General features: G+C 43.9%; 1 protein-coding gene across 1 annotated transcript in view; it reads right to left on the bottom strand.

Annotated features, from left to right (window-relative positions):
- Nucleotides 1-918: 918 nt before the first annotated feature.
- Nucleotides 919-20,084, bottom strand: part of Atp10a (ATPase phospholipid transporting 10A (putative)) — a 168,318-nt gene continuing 149,152 nt past the window's right edge. The window contains 9 exon segments of the mRNA XM_036191110.1: nucleotides 919-1,998; nucleotides 2,129-2,187; nucleotides 2,189-2,317; nucleotides 2,737-2,841; nucleotides 2,928-3,008; nucleotides 6,068-6,268; nucleotides 10,487-10,612; nucleotides 13,090-13,166; nucleotides 15,518-15,842. Of these exon segments, the coding sequence (XP_036047003.1) occupies nucleotides 1,380-1,998; nucleotides 2,129-2,187; nucleotides 2,189-2,317; nucleotides 2,737-2,841; nucleotides 2,928-3,008; nucleotides 6,068-6,268; nucleotides 10,487-10,612; nucleotides 13,090-13,166; nucleotides 15,518-15,842 (1,722 nt within the window). The 3' untranslated portion in view covers nucleotides 919-1,379.

The raw sequence follows: 20,084 nt of genomic DNA, 5'->3' as shown, positions 1-20,084 counted from the left end.
CATCTATGTAGAGATGGAAGCTTCCAACTTAGAGTTCTGTGAGGACATCTATAGAGAATAGCATCAGAGTTGTTGAGACCAAGACCCCTAAAGCCCCATCTCCTCTGGAACTGGTACAGGGAGCTACCACTCTGAGGAATGAGGGACATTCTGATACTTGACAAGAACCATATTCAGTGGGCAGTTCTCCCCCATGTCTTTATCCTCTGCTACTCTGCATTGTAGTCTGAAGGGACAGATACCCAGTGGAGGAGCCCGAGACACACACTGCTTACTTCCTATGCCAAGTGTGGGACAGGGTGGGCACTACAAGGAGGATGAGTTAACACTGTCATTGAAGTAGCAGAGTTTGTCATTAAAAGTTTTAATCATTTCTCTCCCTCTTTTCCCTTTCAGATGAGGACATATGATAGCTCATCAGACAAAAGCCTGAAGGTAATTACTCAAAATGTCTAAGATTTTGGTTAGTGGCGTCTGGCTCTTGCCCATGGCCTGGTGCAAGGAGCCAAGGGTAACAGGTCACTCTGTGATCCTGGCCTATACATCACAGTACCATTGTCTTCAGTGTCTAAAAGGACTTGCATAGAGAAGTGACCGCACAGCGTTCAGAACACATCCACTTAGGTCATACGCCAGCATTGTCACACAACAGTGGCTACCAGACACTCTCTTTGCAAGGTGGAGGTTATTTATTGCTTGTGAGGATTGTAGCAAGAAACACACATGACATTGGAGCTGTCAGACCTATGAAGTGAACGTTATGAAATGCCTGTACGGAACTGAATGTTGGCAGGAACTTCACATGAGTTTTTCTTGACTTTTCGCTTTCCTTTTGCTGTTGGTAGCATTGGAAGCCAATGGAGGAATTTGCCTCAAAGGTCACACACCCTCCCCTCTCCTCCCCTCCCCTCCCCTCTCCTCTGCCTTCTTTCCTCCTGGTCCTGTGTCCATCCCCATCAGAGCCACCCTAGGGGTCAATGGACTAGTCACATGTTTATGCCTGCTTGCAGAAAGCCAGGGCTACATGTGCTGAGGAAACAAAGCACATTGCTTTTCCTTACAAAATGAGATGAAAAAAATAAATCTAGACACACTTTTCAAGTGTCACTCTTCTTTAAACTTTATATACAGATAGATAAAGATATATGCTCTTAGTTTTTCATCAGTATACTCTACTTAGAAATTTAAAAAATAAACTTTCTTTTTTGGTACCTCGGGTTTCCTATATTTGTCTTGGAAACATTTAAAAAATACATCTTCCTAGAACTCTTCTGTGCAAATAATAAACATAAATAACATTAACATCTGTTACAGAATAAAAAGGCTATTTCAAGGATTTCTTTGACACCACAATTGGCTGTGACCCTTTGAGGGTGATACTAGAAGTAGCCTGTGACTTGTCCCTGTAAGCTGTGCAGTTCCTGATCTGTCTGTGGGGGGCTGGGCAGGAATTCACCATCCTGCTTTTCTATCTGTAAACTACTTCTGGACAATTGCAAGACACTTCCCAGCCCACTGGCCAGCGACAGGGAAGAGATCCAGCTGAGTGTGCCAAAGCTGGGCAGATTGAACAGTGACGATAAAGAGGCTGTCTGGCTAGCACTGGTGGGTTTCTTCCTGGAGTCCCCAGGGCAGTCTTCTGAGACAGCCTCCCCCGGCAAGGAGGGCCCTGAAGCTGGAGTGCCCAGTCCTTCCAGCAAGGTGTTCTCTCTTAATGGCATGTTCATATCCACTGCACTGGGCTCCCCGCTGGCCTCTGGGGAGCAGGCCAGCTGCTGTGTGAGCTGGGGAGCTTGACGGGCACAATCCCTGGGAAGGGACTCAAAAGGTGCCATGGTCTTCCTTTCTGAAAGCTCAGTTTCTGAGTCTCCAGGTGGTTGTCCCTGAGGAGAAGTCTCTTTGGGAGCACTGAATTTGCTGCGAGATTTCTTGGATGACTGGCGTCCCCGCTGGAGCTGGGTAGGGAAAAGGCTCCCCTGGAGGGCTTTGAAAAACAATCTAGAAAGAACATATGAAAAAGATTCAGATTCTAAAGGGCCGTGACTGAGCTTCAGGAGACTCACACAAGCCCGTGCACAGCAGGTAGGCTGCACTTGCTTGTCAGCAGGAGGCACCAACTGATACTCACCTGGGCAGCAGGGCAGCTACAGGAGCCAGGAGACAAGTCAGGTAGAACAGAGGGTCACTCCAGTAATGTCTGCATGGTCCAGTAAGGGTTGGATGGAGGATAGCATGTTGCACAGGACATGTTGTAAATCAGAGCCACAGAGAAGAACAAAAAGGTACTGAAGCCACAGGCTAACCAGTTGAGCCAGGTCTGAAAGCAACCAGAGAGAAAGGGCTTTTACTTCACTTTAAGAGTGTCAACCATGACAACAACATGGGTTTATGGGGGATGGCTAGGGGTGTGTCTTCCAGTTCTTAGTGAAGACTCTTGTTATGAGTGTCTGGCTGGTCTTAGTAGAACCCAGGCTGGGACAGGACTGTAAAGGGAAGAGGAGCAGGCAAGGCAGGGGCAGAGCAGTGAAGGAGGCCAGGAAGGCAGGTAGATGAATTACTGTTCAGGATGGTGGGTGGTGGGGTGTCCCTTTTCCCAGGAAAGAAGGCATCATTTTACATCTTATCACACAGCTAGGGAAGCTTTGCAGCCCCCTGCATGTGTACAACAGCTGCTGGGAAGTTTGCGGCCCACAACATGGGTCCCTTTTGGAGTGTGACTTTGCTCGTGGCTCTCACCCAGGTTTTAGTTTCAATACCCAGGTGCAGCAGGAAGGTGAACAGTGCTATTGCTGTGACAGGGGTCCCCCAGGTAAATACATCCACATCGGAGTCATAGTAGGCCTGAAAAACAAGCACAAGGGCAAAGTTGTGTGGTCTGTAGGTGCCTGGAGGCAGCTGAGGAAAAAGCCTGTGCTGAGTTCACTTACCAGGTAAGGAATGTAAAAGCACACCAGGCTCTGGAAGGCGGCGTCCACCATGTTTAACCAGAATGCTTGTGGCCGGTATTCCTGGGACACAGAAACAAGACAGGATTTACAGAGAAGGGCTTGTCCCCTCCAAGGCATTCTTGCTATAGGATAATCTTTTTGTACACTGTGAAGTGTACAAAGACACTTGTCTTTGCAAAGGCACCTTCTGACTGGTTTAATAAAGAGCTGAGCAGCCCATAGCTAGGAAAGAGAATAGGTGGGGTTTCTAGGGAGAGGAAGAGGAGGAGGAATCTAGACACTTGGATTTCACCAGCAGACATGGACAAGTCGGATATGCCGTACTGAGAAGAGGTTACTGAGCCACGTGGCAGAACATAGTTTAAAAAATATGGTTAAATTAATTTATAAGAGCTAGTTGGAAACAAGCCTAAGCTAGAAGCCAAGCTTTCGTAATTAATAATAAGTCTCTGTGTCACTGTCCAGGGGCTGGCGATCCAAACATAGTCTGACAAGAAAGCTTGCTATATATTCTTGATCATGTGATATCTTAAATACTTAGGTCAAGCACTAGAGGAAAATGTATTGTTTCAGGACCTGAGGAGAGCAAGGCTCCAACATGGTGGATGAGAAACCAAATCAGGAAGGCTCATAGAGCTGTAGACAGCTGAATCACTGGCAGCTTTTGAACCCAGAACATGAGCCCTATACTTATATGTCAGCAGAGGCCATAAATTTGAGAGGGAGTCCAGAGGAAAGATGGGGGGAGCTGAGTAGAGAAAAAGGAAGGGTAGAAATGATGTCAATATAGTCACTACTCATGAAATTCCCTGGTGGTGGTGTGCAAGGGGGGCAGGGTAGGACACCACAAGACTGCTCACTAAGCTTTACAAAGGAACTTTTCCTCAGGAAGGAACAGCTGAAATATTGGGCCTACCCCCTGATCTGCCCCACCCCCAAATCTGGACTCCCGTGGCCTGGCCCCTCCTTGTCTTCCATTTTGAAAAGGTTTTATGATGAGTCCTTTAGAAAGACTCTTAACAATGAGCTTTAACTTTTAAAGTTTGATGATGGATGTTTCCTAATGGAGTTTTAGATTTACTTATTTTTCTTTTAAGTATATGAGTTGTATTTTTTTTTGTTGTTTTGTGTTTTTTTTTTTTTTTGTCTGCATATGTGCAGGATGTGTATGCACTGCCTAGAGCAGGAAGTGCTCTTAACCACCAAGCCATCTCTCCAACCCCTCATGATGGTAAACAAAAAAATTATTACTCTGGTTTTGATGTGGTTTCAGTTTGTCCCCAAGGGTTGATTCACTAATGCTTAGTCCTCATTGTAAAATATTGAGAGTGGGAACTTGTGGAGCCTTTGGAAAATACTTAAGATAAACCATTGGAGCCCCCATGACTGATTTACATGAAAGAGACTAAAAGAGACACATCCTTATGACTGCCAGGCCATGCCATGCTTTCAAGCTCCATCAACATCAAAACCATCAGATGCAACTCTTCAACCTTGGACCTCCAGAAAACTACCTTTATTTAAATAGCCTGACTTTATTGGTTTGAATGAGAATGGTCCTCATAGGTTCATATATTTGAATGCTTGGTTCCCCAATTGGTGGAACTACTTGGGAAGGATTGGGAGGTGTGGCCATGGAGGAGGTATGCCTGCCTGCCTGCCACCATGCTCCCCACCATGGTTGCTATGGACTCACCCTCTGAAACTTTAAGCCCCCAATACACTCTCTTATAAGCTGCCTTGATCATGGTGCTTTGTTGCAACAACAGAGACGTAACTACCACCAACTTAGGTATTTTGCTATATCAATGCCAAGCACACTATGACAACTCTACACCAACGGCAAAAATGGCCTTGATACAGACAAATGAATGTTTCATTATCTGGATAACAGAAATCTGTATTTAAAGAAGAAGCAACCAGGATCCCATCATCCCTTCAGGAGCACCCTAGTAAGTCCTCAATGGCTTTCAAGATACACACAGGATTCAGAGAGAACATTTACCACCACTTAAGGAAAGCACTGGTGACATTCTCATTGGTTACCTCATCCATGTGACAAGCTTACAGTGTCTTGTCTCATGGCTGGCTGAGGACAGTAAGCTGGCTAGGGTGAGAATCCTGTCAAGACCACAGGTACCAGCCAGAGAACCAATTGTCTCCTCATGACCTGTCTCCTGAGCTGTGAAGCCTGCTCCTCTGGGAACTCAGTGTCAGCAAAGCAGCTATAGGAAGGTAACTTGAAGCAAATACATTCTGAATTAGACATAATGTGGCGGAGATAGGATGCTGCATTCTTTCCACACACAGAACAACTACACTGGCCAAAGAGAAGCATACATGGTTTACTGCAAGGGCTGGTGGGACAGCTGGCCTTCAGTTTGCAAATGTGTGGATTGCTGGTGTAAGCATACATTTACATCTGTCTGCTCATTCAGTGGGTTCCCTTTGAGTTTGTTGTCTTAATTTGTGTTGAAAGTACGTGACACTTTGTTTTTCTTTGTTTTTGCTTGCTTTAGGGAAATTGATTATCACGTTTGATGTAGACTTTTCTTGGGAACCTGGAAATAGCTGAGGTAGAGAGGGTTTTCATTCAACATATTTTATGAATGCAAAGGCGTTCATTTAGAATGTCCCCCAAAGGCTTTTGTATTGAAGCTTGGTTCCCAGAGTGGTACTTGAGGGAGGTGAGGGAACCTTTAGGAAGTGGAGCTTAGTAGGAGGTCCCTAAGTCATAGGGGGGTGCTGCTGAGGTGAAGGTGAGGTCCTGGTTACTTCCTGGCTTTGGACATGAGCAGTTTGCTCCAGTATGTCGTTCTCACCATTTTCATGACAATCAGGCACTCCTACCAGAAGCCCAAATGGGATTGCCTGATCCTAGACTGCAACTGCCATAACCAGGTGGGCAAAAAAGCTTTTCCTCTTACAAGTTAATTGTCTCGGGTATTTTATTATTGCAATGCAAAGCTAACACAATGTATTCCAGAGTCTAACATACAGTGTCCATTCTACAATTGCAACAGTTTTCTGGAGTGTCTATTGGTAAGGATTTGGGGATAATTTCACTTTCTGGGAGGTGAAAGGGGAGGGGGTGGAGGCAGAGACAGCAGGGTGCTTACCTCCATGTTCTGGCCACTCTTATAAAGCTGGGGCTCTCTCAGCAGCATGTCGGCTGGAATGTCTTTATCCAGCACCCCAGTCACGAGCTGGGGAAGCGATGAGAAGAGCAGATTAAAGAAAATCAGATACCACTGATCAATCATGGCAGATGCAGAAAAGCCACAGTAAAACTGGAACCAAAACAAGAGGCCCACAAACATCTGCAACAGAGAAGGGAGGCATAAGAACAGGTTATTTTTTAGCTGTCCCTGCAGAAACTCATCTGAAGGACTCAATATCCCCACAGAGACTTTGTGTAGTTAAGTAGTCAGGCAGTGATTTCTCCCGAAAGCCTTCAGCCTTGTCGTTGCCAGGCCTGCTCACAATCCCCTTCTACCACAGTCCGCTGTTCTCAAGAGACCAGTAGCAGGAATTTGGTATTCCCAAGAGCATCCCAAGGAGGGATGAGATTTTGTTCCAGAAGAGTTGGAGATGGTCGGTGTGAAACGGATCAAGATATGACTGGGGCTCAGGATGGCTTACATCTTAAGAAGGCCTGTGGCTTCTTCCCTGGGGCCTTCCTTTTTTCTGTCTTCCCAAATACCCACCCTAGGATACATCTGTAACCCATCCCCCCATTTTCTTTCTTCCTCTCTTTTTTGGGGTGAGATGGGGTGAGGGGACAAGCCTTAACTATGTAGCCCAGGCTAACCCTGTTATGGTCCTCCCATCTCTGCCTTGTTTTTGGAAAGGAACAGTGAAAACTCATCAACACCTTCCATAAGAGGAAGACACACATGAGCACAAGAGCAAAGGCAAGCAAGTGAGAAGCAGAGAGCGTCAACCCCCTGCTCGGTGGCGGCTGTGGGAGTTAGCCAGAATGTCTTTCTGCTTTCAGCCGCTGAGAGTTCCAGTGGCCGGAGTGCATTTATATGGGAAATATGGCAGTGTGATGAGGGTTGTAAAACACTGTGGTTCAGCTCTTGAACGCCTCCCAGAGGCCCCTGAGTTAAGGCTTCTTTCCCAGCTTATAGAGCTATTTGGAGGTAGTGGAAGCTGAAAGAGGCAGGGCCTAGTGAGAGGAAGTTACGTCAATGAGGTCATGTCCTTAAACAGAATGTTGGTAACCCAATTCTCTGGCTCTCTGCAAACCATGCCCTAAGTAGCTTTGTCCCAATCTTGGTGTGTTGCCTCCTCATAGACCCAAAGAAAATGGGGCCAAGTCTACGGGTGAAACATCTGACATCATTATCTAAACAAATAAACAAAACAAAACCAAAAACCCCAAACAAAAACTTTCCCCATATAACTTATTTATTTCATTAGAGTGATACAAAACTAGCACGCAATGTATTTTCACACTCACTGTGTAATTTGGCATAGATCATATCACCCTCTTTACTTCAGGGCCCCCGTCTATGCCACGGCCATACCTGTGAGAGCTACCCAGGGTGGGTGTTGATGTCTTCAAAGCATTCGTGAGATCCCTGGAATACTGTGGCTATTCTCAGAGGCATACTCTTCCTAGTTTGATGTCCTCCTTTCCTTTGAGACTCAAGCTCAAGCTGCTCTTAACATTTACAGAAAACTAAGGTTTGAGATATGAAAGTGGTCAGAGTATGAGTAATACATCTAACACAAATGGATCTTGGCCTAAGGTGCTAGGGGCCAGTCTCCAAAGGAGATGTGGTAAAGAGGAGGAATGTTCCACTGGGCACAGTGAGGGCTGCCTCTGGGTTCTGGAGCTACAGCTCTCCATGACCCTTGAATGAGTTGCTTTATGCCTCTGGCTCTTAACTTTACCTCTCTTAACTTAACCTTGGTTTCTTGCCTTAAAAATGGCTTCTGAGGATCAGAAAAAAAAATGCTCATCCATGTGGGTGGAAGCTATGACTAAATCCCCCCAAGTACTGCTTTCATCTATGACTTAAGTTTCCTAATATGCAATGTCCCCCTCCACACCAGCCACTGACAGACTTCATTGATTTGCTCCCCTGCCTTCCGCCCACAGCTCACTCTTACTCACCCACCACTGTGGGCTCAGCCTTCTGAGTCATAGTAGAGCAAATGGAGTCAAAGGGAACAGGAAGAAAAATCCTTAGATAATTGAGAGCCCCCCTCATAGTACCAAAGAGCTTTCTTCCTGAGCCTCTGTTACTATAGAAACTGTTCTTCTCTGCTCTTTATTGGAAAGGCCAATTTATTCTTAAAATTAATGACTCTCTCCTGTGGGGCGTGATTACCCTTGAACTGCTCACGTGGATGGATGCTCTTAACAAAGCCCTGCATCTTACATGAGGAAAACCAGGCAGGCAGCTCCTGCTCCTCCTGTGCTCTCCAACAAGGACAGATTAACATGGCAGACTGCCACGTTAGCCTCTGTTTACCTCTAAAATGTTAGAAAGCTTGGAGTATGTTGCTCTCACTACCTTCTCAGTTTGACAGCCATGAACTGGGAATTACAGAGATGAGCTACCTTAATTCATAGTTCTGTTTTGGGGGATGAAAAAAAAATTATAACCCATAGAAGTCAAACAGACATGGTCCTCAACTTATGAAAAATCTAGGATTTTTCAAGTTTAAGATGATGATGTGAAAGCAATATGCCTTCTGCAAAACTTTGAATTTAGATTTGGACCTTTGCCTGGGCTTTATTCTCTCAGGAAATGCTGGACAGCGGCTTTGAGCAGAAGCTCCCAGTTAGCTGGTCACAAGGCAACAATGCTCCAGTGTGCTCTGAACAACGCTGTGACAGTAGTTGACCTAAATGTACTAGATATATTTTTCATTTGTAGTATTTCAACTTGTGATGGGTTGTTATCAACACAACATAACCCTACTCTGAGCACTGAGGACTGAAAGAAATGAGGCTGTACTCCAGTCTAACCTACTCCAAAGGGGCCATTCACTCCTGGAGAGAGAAGGTGGGAGCCTCTAGGTTCTGGGTATCTGAGGCCTCACCATGCTGGCTATTCAATACTGGGGTATAAAGAAAGGAGAAAAGAACTCACAAGGGCAGAAACAGAACAATGTTTTTGGATATGGTCCCAGGTGGAGCTTAATCTGAATTGATTTCCAAATCTACTCAATTAGCCATTTCCTGATTGGTTGCAAGCATCTGTATTCATTTGTTAGAAGACACTTTGGAAATGAGGCAAGTGAGTGGGTGGGAGAGGTTAGGAATGGGAAAGGATGTGTCAGCCTCCAGAATGAACCATTAAGAACACAAGAAAAAGCTGTACTGATATCAGCTTAGAGGTTTTCATATGGAATTAAAAAAAAAAAAACTTTTAATTTATTTGAATCTTTTCAGTAGATCACAAGATAGTTCTGGTGTCTAGACAGTGAGACTTATGGGTCAAGCTTAGAAGGCCATTTTCCCCAGGAGTGTAGTTTCTCTCCTTGTTGGTTCACTCAGCCTCAAGTCACCAGAGGCAGAGCCCAAACCAGCAGCCCCTCAGGAGAGTGTCTAGAAATCTTACAAATGAGTCAGAGTTTTGTGATGATCCTATGGGCCATTCCTCAGGCCTATGGAGTATGAAAGAACTGAGATTAAACATGAGGACTACGTGGGAGAGATCAGGAAGGGCCCTGTACTCACAGCCCCTTGAAGAGACACAAATGTTCACAGTGCATCTGGCCTAGGAATCTTCATTTAAACGGAGCTACCAATTAAGCTAGCTAGCAGAGTGTGTATCTGCCCTAAGCCTAGGAGAGTGTGAAAGGCCCTTTCTTACCAGGTTCAAGGCCTCACTTGGGGATTTGTACAAGAGCTGGTGTGAGTGTGTCTCTGATAGACACCATTCAATGTCTGAACTATATAGCAAGATCAAGTGATTTTCTGATTGCGAGGCCACTGAACACACTTCTGCTTTAACCTTCCTTGCCTACAGCAGAGAAATCAGTATCCCACTGTGGACACACTATTCCTAAGGAACACCTTAGGAACACTCCTAAGAAACACAAGGATGTAGAGAACTTAAGAACAGAATCAGAGGTCAGATAGAGATATAGTTTTAGCAACTTACTATCTATTGAATCCATGACAAATTGCTGGCCTTGTCATTATGCTACTTTATACAGTCATATATGAACTTCTTTGTGTTGCCTGCTGTTTATAAGACCTTCCGTCCTTAAAGATGCAGCTGTTTTCATTTCCCATGAGTTTGTTTTCAGATATTAAAGGGCACAAGACCAGGATACTATCACAGACATTCACACAAAGAATGGAGTGGACAGGAGACCCTAGTTGTCTTCAGGCCTTATGCAGGCATCGATCTGACAAATTGTAAGCCTTTAGGGGGTGTTGGGGGTAGGGTTGTCACAGAGGCCTTCTACGTCCCTCTTTTCTTGACTGAGTCTGCAGTTGATACAATGCAAAAGCAGTTATTGTATGCCTTTTAATTGAAAAATGCTAAAGACCCATGCCAAATACCTACTGTGTTTTTGTAGAAGAAATACAGCACCATGTTGGCCAGTCTGGAGTAGCACCAGTGTCCATGCACGATTAACAGTCTCTCCAGGTACCGGAATCTTGGCACTGCAAAGTCGCTTGCCATCACAGCCTTGAAAAGGAAAGCAAATCGCATCACTGCTGATGCCCGACCACTTGGCAGAGAAGAACAAAGGCAAGGCAAACAAACATGGGAGGAAAAACATCCCGCTTCAAACACAGTGCTAAGTGTGGCTTTGTCTTGTTAATTCCTTCAGTTAAAAAGAAAAACCACTCAATAAGCACTGTTTCTCAGGGATGCCACTTTCTAGAACCGTTTAAGGCCTCTAACACGAGATATATGATTAATGAGTTTTAAAAAGACTTCAATTTTTCCCTTCTAATATTGTTTCCTATTGAGCCTCAAAACCTAGAGATGCATGGAATTTCCCTCACCTTTCTCCAGCCCCAGTGGTACTTATTTCTATACTATACCCAGATCTCAAAGATGAGCTAACAATGACCCACTGATGTTTATCGGACAGACATCCCGACATTCTGGGAGTTGTGTTTTGGACTGCTCTCCCAGGAAATTGAATAGTCGTTGCACTGCAGGTTTTTTGTTTTTTGTTTTGTTTTTTGGAGCTGAGGATCGAACCCAGGGTTTTGCGCTTGCTACCCAAGCTAAATCCCCAACCCCACACTTCAAGTTATATGTAATGGAGGATGTATGATGCAAGATGGCCAGACCTCTTGTGATGACCCTGTTGCTTGTATGTTATTGTGAAAAATGAGAGGATACTATCCTGATCTCTTCTTGTATAGCACAGATGTGAGAAATATGGACTGAGTCCCTATGGGTATGTCAGGATAGGTCAGAGGTCACCAACCCAGCCACTGTCTGACAGCCACCTCAGGCCAGGAGCTGGAAGGCACAACAGAGCTTCTGTGCTTGAGACACTCAGTCTATGTGGCCTCCTCTGGTCTACCATATTGTGGAACAGTCCCTGGCACCGAGCTCTGACAGGTGGGTACAAAGCAAACAGTTTCCACCACCCCGTCTCTAACAGGTCAGCTGGAGAAGCTGAAAGCATTGGCAGAGGCTATTTCTACGTAGGAACAGGCTCTGTGTCTGCACTGGATTTGGGGTGGGCAGGAAAGGCAGATGGCTGGATAGCCAGGTGAGCTTTCTCAGGAATTCTCAGCATTTGGGGGTGTTTCCAAAGACAGCCCCAAAGTCCACACTGTGGTATACTAATCTATTTGTTTTTCAGCACCTGAGATCACAATGTGTGTGCTAGGTAAGCACCCCACTCCTGAGCTGTGTCCTTCCTTCCTATTTAATAACTCTCTTCTTTGAGTGAGTGTCTAAGCTAACTCCACTGTGGATGGTGACTATGTCTAATGGTGTCTGTTTCTAAGTCTATGCCAGGCAATAGTGCAGTCTCATTGATTTTTGAAAGAATGGATAATGGGATAAATGACTGAAGAATCAAAAAGCATATAATGCATTTGGTTCAGAATTGGGTGTTCCATTACGCGTATAAGTTAGCCTTTTATTATTTGTGGGAATAGAATCTGCAGACTCAAACAACTGTGGATGTCAAATATTCAGTAAAAACTATATTGAAAATATAGAAATTGTTCCAAACAACACAGCTCAACTACTATTTACATAGTGTTTCCATTGCATTGTGTATAAGAAATCATCTAGTGATTATATAAAGTATATAGATGGGTGTGTGTAGGATTTATGCAAATATACCAGTTTATGTGGGAGACTTACACATCTGTGGATGTTGGGGTTGAAGCAGCTCTCCCTGGATACTGAAGGGCAACTGTACTGTACTTCCAGTAGGGGCCCTACTCTCCAACTGCAGTTTAATACCAAACCAGAAAAATGAATGTTCTCTGTACAGCCAAGCACATAGGGAGTGTTCCATAAATAGTTTTTGATTGAATGAGTGATCCAACCAGTGAATAAATGGTGATTAGCATTATGATTTTAAAAACTCACTGAATAAATTGTTCCCTAAAAGCTTAACTAAAGTTTAAAAAAATGTGACTCAAACTTGCTCAAGTGTTAGAAGTTGTAATACTATATCTAGAATATTTTAAATTAACTAGTGTTTTCAATTTTTGGAACATTCAGAGCTGACACAGAGACAAATGCAAAGCACAGACGGAACTTCCATGGGAGTCAGGATGGCTACATTCCATCTTCAGAGTGAGCTCAGGTCCCAACAGTGTCACAAGGCAGCTTTTACAGAGTATAGTTACTGTTGAACAAGAGTAAACAGAAATGCCTCCTGGGATGGGCCAGGGGAGGCAATGACTCACCTTGCCTCTTGGAGTCAGGATTTCTTTCTTCAAATATACTTGTGTTGACAGAGGCAAAGACGTTTATTGCATGTGGCTTCATTAACAGAACGACTGTCCACTTTACCTTCTACTACTGGCTTAGCAGAAGGTGAGCACTGGCCCATACCGAAGGCAAATCCTTCAGCTTCATTAAAGCCCAGAGACAGGCTGGGATAACTTGTGCTATGATGGAATAAGAGGCCAATGAGGGCCATTTGGTCCTACAGGACAGCCCAATTGGTCTTTTACCTGCATGCCTTCCTGGCCTGAGATCCCCACGCCTACATCTGCCACCTGAATCATGCTGACATCATTGGCCCCATCACCTGGAAACAACACAGGCAGGAAGAATCATTGATTTTGAGACATGCAGAGCAGAATCAGGCACAGTACAACATGGACCTGCCAGTCATATCAAGCTGTCCCAGCACTGAGCCACCATTTTATTCACTGGGTTCTATACTGTCAGGATATGCTTAGAAAAAGGCCCTTAATGTGATGGCACAATAATATCATCATCCTCATCAGTATTGCCGTTATTCATCCCCTCCAGCTGGACACCAGGACCTCTCCAACTCACACTCACCTTAGCAATTTTCTTATGAAATCAAACAGGTTAAGTTCTGCTCAGCATTTTGTGCACATTGATTACCTCAGGGAGTTAACCAATATGTACTTTTTGGCTCCTTGAGGCTAGCAAAGAACATGTCCATTGAACCATCAAGCTGTTGACTGGTGAATGTTAGAAAGTCAGAGACCTTGACATCTTTGGGATGTCAAAACACTGACATAGCCATTATAATTTGGGACAATAGTAGCCATTCTTGGAATTAGGCTTAGAATAGCTCAAGACATAGCAGACATGCCAAGCTATAAAAACAACAGATGTAGATATACAAAAGTCAGAGTGACTCACAATGTGGTTATAATTTATCCCTTTTATTTCCACTTTGCCCCCATATTAGAAACCAAACCTAGGGATTTTGAATGCCAGACAAATATTCCGCCACTGACCTATATCCCCAGCCCCTCTTTTTACTTTTTATTTTTCTTTGTTTTATTTTACTTTTTATTTGGGACAGGGTCTGAGTTTGTTGTGATGGCCTTGAGCTTATTCTGTATCCCTAAGGCTGACCCTAAATTTGTAATCTTTTTGTCTCAACTTCCTCAGTGCTTGGGTTCCCAGGTGTGCCCCAGGTGATTTTTATTGTTCTTTATTGGGCTAAACTCAATGGATGATCAATTAGTATTTGTTGAATTAAAATTTTGTGAAACAATAGCGTCCTATAATGCCCCTATTCAAAATGAATTATCATGCACAATAGGACTCTCTGAGTCTAAATTGCTGGGTTCCTAAGACTGGAACATGTGGTCCAAGAAACGACATGACATTCTAAGGGAGATGCTATCTTCCCTCAGCCTGGACCAGGGGAGCCATGGTGAACACTCTGCTCATGTCTCCTAAGCATGTGTCCTCGTCCATATGTGTATTCTCCTTAGTGGATACTAAGGATCTCCATAACTCTTAGGGTGTGCAGACTATGGCTACCAGAGTCTCACGTTTAATGCTGACTTCTCGTAGCAGATAAAGTACCCATGGTGATAACAGGTAATACCCCAGACTTTCTGCAAAAGATACTGTCATTATAGGTGACTGACTAATTGGTAAAGATACTTTATCAATGAGCCAATTACTTCCTAGAAGTGGGTTATATTTATAATTGGTGTTATGAGAGTTACTGCCTTCCTGGCCCTCACCAGGAAGTGGCTGAATGGATGCTAGAGATTATAGCCAATTCAGAAATTGGAAGAGATGATTCCCTAAGAATGTGTTAAGTGACCAACACCCTGTCATTGGAGGGGAATCTAGAAAGTTCTTCAGCTAAGGGTGCCCACAAGAAAAATAAGGTTAGATACTGTCTTTAAATGATACAAAGTTGTACTGTCTTGAAATGGATTTATTTAATGAGATGCTTGTCTCAGAACAGTCAACAAATTCAGCTGAGAAGAGTAACTGAGGCTTCTGGTTGGTACAGCCTGGGTCCCTAGAACATTATAAAACCTTGACCCCAAGAGGAATGTGACAACTCAAAGCTCTCAAGCCCTTGAAAAAGTCCTTTGCTATGTCAACATGTGGAACACAAGGCCATCACTATGGCTGAACTGTGTGGGACAGGTAGGTATCTAAAGTCCTGTCTCCTAAGCATTGGCCTACATTCCAGCTTGTCATCTAATGTTAGCAGTTGCTGATCTTGTAATAGCACTTATGTCTGCTACCTTATCTTATGGCTCTTTGATGTATGTTTTTTTAAAATATTTATTTATTATGTATACAGTGCTCTGCCTGTTGGTTAAATCGATGGAGGAGAGTGTTGGAGTCATGAGCCATGGTTACCTTTTAGAGCTTTATTGTGGGGGAGGAAGAGAGAGAGAGAGAGAGAGAGAGAGAGAGAGAGAGAGAGAGAGAGAGAGCTAGCTGATGTATGCTTTATGTCTGGAATGTTCCACTCTACCACATTGGGTAGAATACTGTAAGTGGAAACAAGTGAATATGGCTTCTCTTGTTTCATAGTGTTGTTAGATGGAAGAGGATCAGAAATTCAGGCCACACTGAGAGGGAGAAGTTGAAGAAGACAGCTGTAGGGTCAGGCCCTATAGTATTGGCCTAGATACTTGCCTATGGCCAGGGTCATGGCCTTGAGCTTGCTTCTGACCAGCTTCACCACCATGCTCTTCTGCAAAGGGGTTGACCGGCAGCAGAGGACAGAGCGACACTGCTTGGCAAGGAAGAGAAATTTGTCCTCCAAGCTTTTGTCAAGGGCATAGGCCAGACTTCTCCCATCAATCACAAGGCTTGGGCTGGGGCTGGAGCTAGTGGATGTGGAGGCTGGGTTGAAAGAGAACCCCACGCTCATATTGCTTTCAGTATTCTCAGGAGTGCTTTGGAAGATTCTGGACTGCACATACTGGAGGCATTGGTCCAGGAGAGCTGCACATGCTTCCTGAAATTGACAAGCAATGTATTTCAGTAATGTTACTGACCCTGGTTATCTGCCTCAATGCCCCAAGTTGATGTCCTTTTAGGGCATGTGGCTGTCATGAATGGCTCTTTAGACTTCCAGAAAAGGAAGTTCAGCTGGAGAGGAGGACTTCCTGCATAGAAGAGAAAAAAACTCAGCTTCCACTGGATTATACTTTTTTGCCAATGCAGCTGTGCTGAAGTTGATATGGAGCATGTTCACCTTCATAGGTGTGGGCGCATTACTCCTCTACCTTACATGCTCAGGCCAAAGGTTCAACCTGTGTGTCTCTACAGTTCTGTAGGTCCTTTACCTAAACCTTCCTGCCTCATACTGATCCATCAATGGTGGTGCACAAATCTCTTTCAAAGCCTTTTATGGATCAGTCAATAAATATAATTTTTAATGTTCTCTCTAAATTCTCCATTTCCACTTGTGAAAGAAAAAAAGGTCCAATTACATTATCCATGCCCTTCCCAAACTGGATCTGAGTTTCAGAGAGAAGGAAAACCTGGATAGTAATAGGCTTCAAGGGCAGGAACCAGAAACCAAAGAGGGAGCTCATTCCCAAGCATAAACACACATAGAGAAGTCTGAAAGGCTCCTGTCCTTCTGCATACAGACAACCCACTAGAGCCTGGTTCCTTGCAGTATGCTGTGGACAACCAGCTGTGTCCAATCAATACTTTATTGTTCTGTTACATTCAGAAAAATAATAAGTCTGAAAAGAGGTTGCCAGTGCCCCTAGGAAGACTTGGAAGGAAAGGCAAGCCCCTGGATATGAACACTGCCACCAGTCACATATGGGAACATCCACTTGTGAATGGAGATAGAAACCTCTGCCGGAGGGGGACATGCTGGTAACTGGGGAAGACTTGAGAAGAACGTGGATGTAGAAACCTCATGAGGTACCTGGTCCTACTACAAAGCACTGACGTAGCTAATTCTTGGGGAAACGAAGCAGGCTCACCCCATCCAGTCTCTCCCCTGATGCAGATCCTGTATCTGGCCAGGGGCACAGAGCAGCTGTTTGTGAACTCTGGAAGAAAACTAGCATTCGGATAGGGAAAGGACCCCAAAGGGTGACAAATGTTCCATTTTCACCCTGGAAGCCTCTGGCATGGCCCAAGGTCTCCAAGAATTGAAAGTGGATGCCAGAGAGCAGCAGCTCTGGGAGAAACCTGGGCTCTGGCTGTACCAGGGAGGAATAGCACTCTCGATGCTCAAATAAGACACTGGGAAACCTCTGCTTCGTTTGTTTGCTTGCTTTACTTTCCTGTCTTCTCCTAGACCCCGTCACATGGGTTCTGCTATGCTGGCAGCAAACAGGGCCATGTAGGGATGAAGATTCAGAAGGAGTGGAACCTGCCTCTTGTCTCAGGCACTGCGGTGTCAAGATAGCAGTATAATGACTGCCTTTCTTCTCTGCCCTGACATGCCTGGGCTCCACATGCAGGTGGAGGAAGAGGAAAACAGGAAGTAGAAAGGAGTAACATACACCTTGGCCTTCTCACCAGAGGACAGAAAAGGGGACTCTTGAGAAACTAGGAAGTATTAGAAAGATGGTAAAAGAGATGCCTTAGCTGGCTCTAAAATACTATTTATGAATTCATGGGTTCACTATATGATGTGAACACTTGGGCATAATCCTGAGGGGACAGCAACACTCTGAGAATGATACTCTGGCACAGCCACCACCCCTGCTCTAAACTGACTTCCAAAGAGAAATATGTGTATTCAAAGCTGGCACTGGAAGCAGACCAAGGGTGAGTCAACCACACACCAGAGGCTGAGCAGAGCCTGAGCTCCAAATCCAACATGGTAGATAGCCTGCTTCTAACACTCCATACTCCAGAAGTTTAAAAAAGGTGAGAGTCATAACAGAATACCCATAAAGCACATGACAGAAGCTCACAGTGCCAGAAGAACCAGGACATCCTAGCTCCTGCGTAAAAGCACAAAGGACAGAAGGTGACTTTGACACTGGATTAGTCTAACAGGGACATTAAAGCAGCCAGCAGAGAAAAGCTTCAAGCAAGCATTAGCATTCTGGAAATCAATAGCAAAACAGCTTTTGGGGAAGATTGTAAGCCATATACAGAAAGATTATGTAGAAGTTTGAATGTAATTCTAAATACTTTATGTAGAATCTTTGTCCTTCAGGAGGTAGACTGCAGCATCACACTCCTTAAGTGTGAGTTCACAGGGACTTATCTCCAAAGAGTATAATAAAGAAACAGGTGGGGGGGGGGAGTGTGCTGTAGTCCTCATAAAATGAATACAAGTGGCAAACACCAGGTCATCAACAACATGATGGCATGATTATACAATGTGATAAAATAATGATACCTCATGCCCTCCACACAACATTCATAGCTTTATTCTAGTTATAATAACAATATCAAGTGAATCTAAGATCAAACCAGTCTATAAACAGTTTTATCAGTTTTCTTCAAAACTCCAAGGACACAAAAGACAAAGATAGTCTGAAAAACTGTCACAAGTCAGGAACATTCAAGAGAGTTTTGTCAAACAGATGTAATGTGAAATTCTGAAACAGGATGGCAGGTGTCAGGTAAGACAATCTACATAGCAAGAGCTTTTGTTAGATCATGTGTTAATGTTAGTTTGTAGGTATAACAAATGCTCTATGCTCCTGTAAGATGCTAATTGGGAGAAATTGGGTATGATATGGGAATGCTCCAAAGACTTTTCCAAACATTTTTGTAAATATAAAACCATTCTATATATGGAGTTTATTTTCTAAAATCATCACTATACAGGCTTAGTAGTAAAGAGACAATAACAGATAGAATTCAGTCAGCTTGAAACAAACACAAACATGTGATCAAACTGCTTAAGAAAAATGGCAAAGAAAAAATTCCCAGGAGCAGCCACACAAAACCAGTCATTGGTTATTAGGCAGCAGGGGTTCAAGGACTGCACCGACTTCACTAGAAACCATGTATCTGGAAGGAAGTGGAATATGCTTAGAGTACTGGAAGAAAATAATTGCCATTTCAGTCTTCCGTATTCAGTGAAGATATGGGTCCAGAAGGAAACGCAGTTAAGCCATTTCCTGAGTAAAGAGACAGTGTTTGTCGTCAGTGGACCTGCTCTAAAGCAATGGCTTTGGATACAAGGGAAGAGGTGAGCAAGCCAAGGAGACTGAGGAGGAAGTCCTGTCTCCTGACTTAAGACATAAAAACTGAACCATCCCATTTATCAGCTGAAGGACATTGACTTTGGAGAAGAGAGCAGCTGCCCCTAATACAATACAATCTCAATATAGAACATTCCTTTGGTTACTGAAAAGCTAACAAAGTTTGATGAATTGAAATATTATTTAACCAAAATGGAATAAAACTAGGAATCAGTAACAGAAAGGTGACAAGACAACCTCCAAGTATTTGGAAATGAAACAAAGCACTTTGAAATAATCCACAGATTCGAAAGTAAACATCAGAAATATTTATAAAAATATATTGAGTTGTATATAGCTGAAAACATGTTTCAAAAATTGTGAGGTACAAATGTTTTGCTTGTATTAGAAAAGAAAAAATGTTTGGGAACAGGGAAATAAAAGCAAGATGAAGATAAAGAGGAGGAAGAAAATGACCCCGATCATCATCAATAAAACTGAAAATAAACCAACAGAGAAAAGAAATCAAAGCAGCCCAAACCTTGTTCTTGAAGAGTTGATATAACTGATAGGCTGGCATCAAAAGCAATCAAAGAACAGACACAAAACACCAGTGTCATAAATAAGAGAGGAAGTGTCACTGAAATTCCACAAATATCATGACAGTAAAGAGAATATGTGGCTCTCAGGGACAGGGTCCTGAGGTCTGGACAGCTGATGACCTGGGTATGGCACTCAGAAGGAGTCCATGATTACCTATTGCTGTGGGATATTGCTTTTGTACATTGGTTTAATAAAACACTGATTGGCCAGTAGCCAGGCAAGAAGTATAGGTGGGATAAGCAGACAAGGAGAATTCTGGAAAGAGGAAGGCTGAGTCAGGAGATGCCAGCCCACTGTCCAGGGAACAGAATGTAATGGCACACAGAGTGGGACACAAAGACCAGGTGGGACACAGAAAAATCTTAGTTTTCCTGTGTCCCATCCGGTCCACAGCTGCTCAGACCCGAGTAAACACACAGAGGCCTATATTAATTAAAACTGCTCAGCCATTACCTCAGGCCTAGTACAGACTAGCTCTT

The sequence above is a fragment of the Onychomys torridus genome, chromosome 1 (assembly GCF_903995425.1).
Source record: "Onychomys torridus chromosome 1, mOncTor1.1, whole genome shotgun sequence".
In the NCBI taxonomy this organism is placed as follows: Eukaryota; Metazoa; Chordata; class Mammalia; order Rodentia; family Cricetidae; genus Onychomys; species Onychomys torridus.
This window is presented reverse-complemented; position numbering and strand designations above follow the sequence as displayed.